The sequence below is a fragment of the Solanum verrucosum genome, unplaced genomic scaffold, assembly GCF_900185275.1.
Source record: "Solanum verrucosum unplaced genomic scaffold, falcon-dt-bn FXZP01000234.1, whole genome shotgun sequence".
Classification (NCBI taxonomy): domain Eukaryota; kingdom Viridiplantae; phylum Streptophyta; class Magnoliopsida; order Solanales; family Solanaceae; genus Solanum; species Solanum verrucosum.
In genome coordinates this window covers 1,669,443-1,677,775 of record NW_026020440.1, presented here as the reverse complement: position 1 = coordinate 1,677,775, position 8,333 = coordinate 1,669,443, and the positions used below count along the sequence as shown (strand labels likewise).

The following is an 8,333-nucleotide window of genomic DNA, read 5'->3' as shown; positions in this document are numbered from 1 at the left end:
AAGGTTTAGTTTTACTCTTCGGGGTGGCCCAAAGGTTTGGGCTTGAGACTTTCATGTTGGAGGTTTCAAGTTCGAAACTCATTGCCAGCGAAGCAAGGAGTTTGCCTTCTGGGTCGAGCTCATCGCGCCGAGCTTGCCTAGTGTGGGTTACCTCTCCTATGTGGTTTGTGAGTTATTACATAGAAGCGGGGATTTTACCCTGTGCGCATCCAAAATATAGCGGCTGCGGATTTCCTTGTCATAAAAAAAAAAAAAAATATACGATGGAGATATAGGCTACAGAACAGAAGTCCGCGTGGAACAGATAACATACAAGATGGGGGAAAATAAGAACCTGGTTTATTGTTATGATAATAATGAAAGTTGGTCGACTACATCAACTGTTAACAAAAGGATAATAATAGAATTACAAAATTGACAAAGAACCAACTATTAAGACTATTCAAAAGAACTACATGGGAGCTCAGCTCAGTCTTCTGCTGCCTGCGCTTCTGCTTGAAACTACATGAACACAAGAGTCATCTTTTCGTCGCGTGCATTTCACCCCTGACCAAGTTTAACAATATCCAAACATACACACTTTCTCTTCTATTAAGCTGTGGTGATCTTTCCACTATCTTCTTTGTGATCACCGAAAATACGTTGCCTAAAGTCTTGAACCATCATAGGTAGACCATTTCTAAGAGCCACTTTTGGTTCCCAACCAAGTAACTCTTTAGCCTTTGAGATATCAGGTTTCCTCTTGTGTGGGTCATCTTCTGTGTTTGGTTTGTGTACAATCTGTGCATTTGGGTCAATGGTTTCCTGGACCACCTGTGCATCATTAAAAGACGGCGATGTGTCAATAAAATGGTAAAAGTTTCACAGCCTGTTTACACATTGAAATACTTGACATATGTCTGAAGCTCTGCATATGATGAGTTCAGACAATTCTAACTTAAATTAAGACGAAAATGGTTGCCATGTGAAACTTTAGACACCGCATGTATGAAGTTGTTCTGAAGTGGATAGACTTGCAAAATTTTACGTACTGTCTTAATATCTCTTTCTTTATGGACAATTACTAGCAGTTATTATTTATATAACACAATCTCTTCTAAGGGTAATGTCTGTGTACATTCTATCCTATCCTCAGAAATCTGATTTGTAGATTTGACCACGCTGTAAAATGCTAATGCAAAAGAAACACATCTATTTGGATGTTTAGAAGTGTGTCGTTACATACCTTAGCAAGTTCAAGCATTGTGAATTCACCAGGGTTTCCGAGGTTGAAGGGTCCGACATGTTCTCCTTCCATCAACCGCATTAGGCCTTCAACCTTCACAATTAACCAAAATAAAGCAAGTTTAGATTCCTTCTTACGTAACCAATAACCGAACCACCTTAATCTCTACACTAGAAGTTCTGGTTATGCTAACGATGTTTAACAACTTATACTATAACCCTATTTGACAAAAGATCCACAAAAGGAGTACTCTTTTTAACAGTAATTTCAGAACATTGAAAAGTCTTCACATATTTCTTAAACTCCGTGTCCAATCAAATACATCACATAAATTAAGACAGAAGGAGTACATGGAAATAAAAATGCTGGTCCCAGATATCTGGCTTCTACTTTGAACATGGCATGTGCTATCATACTACAATATTTTACTTTGCAACAAAGTAGGGACCCTACTTAAGGTTCAGGATATTAATTTATATATTTTCTAATCAAGTTGTATAATGTAAGCTAGATGGCAAGTCAAATTATTAAAGAATCTTACATTTGAAAGCCACTTCGAAAGAACGGATATAAAACTAATAAGGTAACGTATTAAAATAAGCCAAAAAACAAAGGAAGAACAAAGAGAAAAGTACCAGATCTGAAACAAATTGGAAACTTCTTGTTTGTTTCCCATCACCATAAACTGTCAAAGGCTCTTTCCTTAAAGCCTGTATATAAAAATTTACAATAAGCTTTTTTGTTCTCTTTTGGATGCTTAGTTTAAGAATCCATTAACTTTACGATAGATTTAAATAATCGAGTCACCTGAGCGACAAAGTTGCTGACAACGCGACCATCATCAATACACATACGAGGTCCATAAGTGTTAAAAATCCTAGCAATTCTCACCTGTAACAACGTAGATACATCAACATAATTTTACCAGCAAATTACTTATCAGGTAAGAATGGAGATAAACAGTAGCTAGTAACCTGAGAAAAATGGTAACTAACTCGCTATCATAGATTAAACTATACACCGATAGTACAATATTAAACAACACTAGATACAAAGTACATTTATCGATGATCAAGTACGTGTGCAATAGAGGAATAAAACAGTTGGCTCCAGAGTGATTGTTAATTTTATTTTTCCTCGCACCTCGACTAATTACACAAGAAACCTGTCACCTCCCACCAACAACAAGTATCTGTGTCCACCATGATAGGACAAATGGTAAGATATCACCTAGATTTTTGTCTCTGCTGGAATTTAAACTCGAGACCTCATGATTTTCAACTCGCTTCATTGACTAGTAAACCACACCCTCGAGTGTCAAATGCTCTATTTCTTGACAATGTAATACCAGAGAAGTTACAATTACGTTATCTATGAAGTCTACATTATCAACAAGTAGGGTAAACATTAATCTGGACTATGGGTTAAAAAAATAAGCACAAACCTCAACTTCAGCACCTCTGTGATAATCCATGGTCAATGTTTCAGCTGTACGTTTTCCCTCATCGTAGCAACTTCGGACACCTGTTTTACTTTCTTGGTCAGTTAACCCCACCATTTACATTAAAATAGACAAAAAGCAAAACAGACCATCTTCCTTAGTCTGCGGGAAATTCAAGTTACATTTCAGATCCATTATTCTATACAAATTCAGTAATATTTCAATATTCAACTACTACCTGTCCAATTATATTTGTTTTCTCTTTCTTCATAGTAAAACAAACACAATTTGTTTTTGTTACTGTTCTCGTCTACTTTAGCATAACTTTTTTACTATTCATTCCGTTTCAAAAAGAATAATCCACTTTTCTTTTTCGTTTGTTTAAAAAATAATCACTTTATTTTTTGGTAATATTTTAGTTTCAGCTTTCCACGTAACATGTTTAAGACTACAAGATTAAAAGACAATTTTGTACATTTGACATTACTTTAATTTAAGACTACAAGATTTAAAAATCTTCTTGATTTTCTTAAATTTCGTGCTAAGTCAAACTATGTTACTCTTTTTAAAACGGAGGGAGTATTATATTTCGTTTCACTAGTAATTGTCATTATGCTATTGAAAATATTCTCTCTACCTTCCTAAGGTAAAGACAAAGTTGCGTAACACACTGACTACTCTTCTCAAACTTCATTTGTGGAATCACATTGCTTATGTTGTTATGGTAAAACAATTCCTAATTTATTACTTCCTCCATTTTTCAATTTGTTTGTCTCATTTTGACTAACATCCAATCTACGAAAATAAAACAAATTTTTTAATCATAGAATCTTAAACTAAAATACGTAAGATATACTGGAATGTTTTTAAATTTTGTTATCTTAAACATGTCATTTGAAAGTGAAACTTAAAACCTATCAAAAAATAACTTCTTTTTTTAACAAAGTAAAAAAATCAAACAAACAAATTGAAACGTGAAGCATCAAAAGACTCAAAGGAAATTTTTTTTTTTAAAAAAGACTAGAAATTAATTAAGCTAATTTAATTTTTCAAGGACAAAATAAAAGAGAGAGAGAAGATTGAAAAGGCGCGCCAATTGAATTGAAATGTAAGAGATAAAGATAGGTGAACGAAGCGGCCGGACCCGCAAATCACGGTATCATCGTTGACAAAAAAAAATTAAAAATTTCCAGACCCGATCAAGGGACAAAAACGTCATTAGCTGTCATCATCGTTCAACACGTGGCTCCACATTTCTATCATGAACCATCAAATACCATAGCTAACGTGAACCGTAACCCCTTCACGAGAAATTACTTTTATTCGTTTCAATTTATTTATCTAGACTTTAAATCTCATGCTCTTGAACTAAACATATTATGTAAAAAATAAAATTTAAAACTAAAAAAATAACTAAAAAGGAAAGAAAAAAAAAATCTTACCAATAGGATTAACATTGCCCCAGTATGTCTCCTTCTGTGGATGTTCTAATGGATCACCGTACACCTCACTGGTGCTCGTTAGCAAAAACCTCGCACCGACTCTTTTAGCCAATCCCAGCATATTCAAAGTCCCCACCACATTAGTCTTGTGAAAATTACTCCGTCAAGGATTAAACAATAACATATTTAATATAATTTCACGCAAGTAATTAATAATAAAAAGGATATAATAGTCTTGACGGGATTATGCTTGTAATGAACGGGAGAAGCAGGGCAAGCGAGATGATAGATCTGGTCAACTTCAAGCAAAAGTGGCTCAACAACATCATGTCTAATAAGTTCAAACCTAGGGTTACCAAAATGATGCATAACATTCTCTTTCCGTCCGGTGAAGAAATTATCAACGACGATCACGCTATCACCTCTCGCAATCAAACGGTCCACAAGATGACTACCTACAAAACCAGCACCACCAGTCACCACGATCCTCAAACTCTTCCGCTGCAATCCCAACGGGATCTTCCCACCGGAATTAAACGACCCGAACCCGACCCGATTCTGATAAATAATCCGGTGAGCCACCTGAGACTGAGTCGACTCCGACGGTAAGTACGAATCGTAGATCCCGGTGTTTGCGTAGCTCGATCCTCCGGAACGAGAAGAAGGTAAAAAGGCGAAAATTAGAGAAGCGATAGCAATGCCTGCGAATAGAAAAACGATTCTCTGTTCTCGTAGCAAGTAACGAAGGGGACGAATTACAGTAAACCATGGTTTGTGTGGTTTGGGAGTGTAAGTGTCGGGAACCGGAAGTGATTCCGGTCCGCGGTAGATCAATTCAGAAGCCATTATATGATTTTTCTTTCTCTCAAAATTGGGTTAAAAGAGAGAGAAAAGAAGATAGTTTTTTTTTGGTGTGAAATTAGGAAATAAATATATATATATATATATATAAAGGGAGGAGAGGCTGCTAAGAAGAGGTGGGACAAGAGGATTTTTCGCCGGAAATTCTCACTCACACTTATGGGTCGGCGCGTGGAGTTGATTGTTGAAGTTAACTCTTAAAGACTTTTTTAAAAAAAAATTAGGTTATTGTTGCTTACTTAATTACTAAAGTGGTAGTACTTAGGGTCGTTTGGTTTGAATACTAATTATGCTGTGATTAGTTATATTGAAATAAGTTTTATTGAAATAAGTTATATTGAGATTAATTTTTATTGCTTGTTTGGTTTGTCATATTCAAACTAGTATTCAGTGTATAATTTTTTAGAATAAGTTGATTATTTACAAAAATACCCTCACCTTATTTAGTTTTTTTTTTTTTTTTTTTTTCCATTTTCTTTGCAAGCATTAGTTATTCATTCTTAAAAATAAAATTTCCATCTTATTTAGCTTAAATATTTTTGTGTGTGCATTTCCATGATTGTGCCGTATGTTTTAAAAATTAAACTTTCATCTTATTTAATTTAAAAATTAAACTTTCATCTTATTTAGCCTAAAAATAAGATTTTCATCTTATTTAGTTTAAAAATAAAACTTTCTTCTTATTTAGCTTAAAAATTAAAACTTTCATTTTAAGTTTATTAAAGTAAAAGAAAATTTTATTATTAAATCTATCTACATTTTAATTATAGATAAAATAGAATTTTTAAGGGAGTAATAAACTATTTAATGAAAATTATGTAATTTAGTAGTGGAGTGAACATTTTAAGAGAAATCAAAATATAAATGAACATAATAATTACGCAAATAAATTCAGCTTATAATATATTAATAAATAAAAATTGTATTATAAAATGTAAATTTTTAAGAGAAAAATGTATTTATCATGAAAACAACGAATAATTAAGGTTGTGAATGTTATTATGAATGTTGTTAAAAAATATGTTAATATGTTTGAATGTAAAAGTGGTGTATAAAAGAGAGTTTAAGGGGTATTTTTGTTAATTTACTGTCACCACAGAAAATTTTTGAGCTAAGACTCGAACCGTTCTTTGTAGTGAGTGAGATTTTTGCAAGGAATTAAATTTTTCTTGAGTGTTAAGGTCACTAGATGTAGAACCTTGAGATCCAAGAAGAACTAAAGAGAGTTCATTCAAGTCATTCCTAAGTTTTTCTTAAGTTTTGGGTCAACTTCAAACGACCATAACTCCTAATACAAGATGATTTAGGTGAGCTACAAGATAGAAAATTAAAGACCTTCGAGTCCTCTTTCCAACGCCACCGAGTTTGCTAAATTTCGAGCTTTGAGTAAAAAGTTATGACTGATTTACTACTGACGCTCAAAACTGGTAGTAGCTCCGCGATGGCTCCGCAATACGGACCTCACTGCTTGGTGAAGAATTATTTCAAATTCCAGCTCGTTTTAATTATTTCTTTAAGGGTATTTTAGTCCTAAAAACCCTTAGGAGGTCATCTAAATTTTCCTAAACGTGTAGAAAATTAGTATTTCATAAATCAAACCCTCTCATCCACTCAAAAAAATTCTACGCTCAAGGGATTCAAGAAACGCTAAGGCTAGGGTTCATCTTTCAAGATTTTCCTTTAAGTCCTTCAATAAGATGGTTCTTTCATGTATGTAAGCTTCCATAGTGTGGGGTTTGTTCACCCACCCGCCATTCATGTCAAGTTTGTTCTAGAAAGTTGAAAGTATGATGTTCTTGAAATTGACTTTAGTTGTTGAGTTTAGATGAGATTATTGAGTTCCTTGATGAAATCATATCGATTTTACAGTTGTTTATGAGTAGGTTCTTGTGTTCATGTGTTGGGTATCTAAATCTAAAGAGGAATTGAGAAAAAGAACTGAGTTTAGGTGAATTGGGGTTAGAAAACGAAGAAGAAAAAAGTCGGACGAATCTGGCCCCTTGCTCCGCATCGCGGACCTGCTTCCCCATTTCATAAAGTTTGTATTCGCATCGCGAAGAGGTCACGGACCTCTCTGCCTCAATAGTTAATTCGTGACCAAATGTTTTAATTCATCTCCGTGTAGCGGATTTACTTCCAGACAATGATTTCTTGATCGTTTCTCATGTTTAACTATCTAAAAACACTCCTAACCATCACGAGAACTTTCCTATCACAAATCGCAACCTTGAATTCATAAATCACATTCAAGGTAGAGTTGAGAGTTAAGTCTTGAGAGTTCTTTCCAACATTCTAAGAAATTTCCTTTGAGTCCTTTGAAGAGTCTTCTACAACTTCTAATAACTTGTTTCAAGACTCGAGTAAGTGAGCATAAGAGTGAGGAGAATGTATTCATGAGTCTATAGTATCACCTAGATCCTTCATATCATGAACCATAACTCTTGAATTTATAATTCACATTCAAGAGAGAGTTAAAAGTAGAGTTTAAGAAAGTCTTTGAGTTCAATTATGAATCTTTTGAGATCCACCATCAATTTGAGTTAAATTTTGAGAAGTAAGTATGAGAATGAGAAGAGTCGTATACCTGAGTTCCTTATTGATATTTTGACCCTTGAGTCAGGTCGTTCATGCCCATAACTTACGCATGAACTCCATCAGTTTAGTATCTTTGAAAAAAGTAGTATCTTCAAGTTATAAGTCTTGAGTATCGAGTTCCTAACCCTTCCGAGATTATAATCCTAATCATGGAAGTATTACATGTTACCCATGAAGTCCTTGAGTTGAGTTGCTCATGCCCATAATTTCGCAAGAACCCTATAAGTCGAACAATATTGAGATGAGAAGTATCTTTGAGCCTTTGAGTTTAGTAGTTCGTGCTTATAATTCCGCATGAACCCTCTGAGTTGAGCACTCTTGAAATGAGTAGTTTCATTGAAGTTCTTGAGTTCCAAGTATTTGAGTCTATCTATGGTTATTGAAAACCTTGCATTGAATCGTTCAAGTCCATAATTCGGCGTGAACCATATTTTTAAGAAGTCTTTTACAAATGTTTAAACTTTGTTTAAGACTTAAGCTTTGAAGTTGAGTAAAGAGTAAGAGTAAAGTTTATTTTCTTTAAAATGATATATGAGAACTAAGTATTCCCAAGAGTAAATGTTTTCACATTTAAGATGAGAGGAAACTGAGATTTCCAAAAGAGTTTTGAGCAAGAAAGGGAACATCGATTCCAAGAGAACTTTTAAGCTAAGTTTTTGAGTAATTATCTCAAACTAAAGAAATAGTATTGTTTTTATAAATATATGAGCTAAGTATATTTTGGGAGTAGTATTGAGCACCGATATTGGGGCAAGTTTGAGTTCAGATA

At 34.0% G+C, this 8,333-nt stretch overlaps 1 protein-coding gene across 1 annotated transcript; it reads right to left on the bottom strand.

Moving 5' to 3' along the window:
- Positions 1-313: 313 nt before the first annotated feature.
- Positions 314-4,998, bottom strand: LOC125808212 (UDP-glucuronic acid decarboxylase 2-like). The gene is made up of 7 exons (XM_049487935.1): positions 4,332-4,998; positions 4,109-4,251; positions 2,670-2,749; positions 2,033-2,116; positions 1,861-1,935; positions 1,226-1,318; positions 314-813 (listed from the first exon to the last, which is right to left on the bottom strand). The coding sequence occupies exons 1-7, from the start codon at positions 4,952-4,954 to the stop codon at positions 592-594; spliced, it is 1,320 nt and encodes a 439-aa protein (XP_049343892.1). The 5' UTR covers positions 4,955-4,998; the 3' UTR covers positions 314-591.
- Between the last annotated feature and the right edge of the window lie 3,335 nt (positions 4,999-8,333).

What these genes read in the sequence shown, in the direction of transcription:
- LOC125808212 (XM_049487935.1), bottom strand. Translation starts at nt 4,954, where the DNA reads ATGGCTTCTGAATTGATCTACCGCGGACCGGAATCACTTCCGGTTCCC. An exon ending in GGGCAATGTTAATCCTATTG is followed by an intron (nt 2,750 to 4,108) that starts GTAAGATTTTTT and finishes AAAGTAAAACAG; the next exon opens with GTGTCCGAAGTTGCTACGAT. An exon ending in TCAGCAACTTTGTCGCTCAG is followed by an intron (nt 1,936 to 2,032) that starts GTGACTCGATTA and finishes TTTTATATACAG; the next exon opens with GCTTTAAGGAAAGAGCCTTT.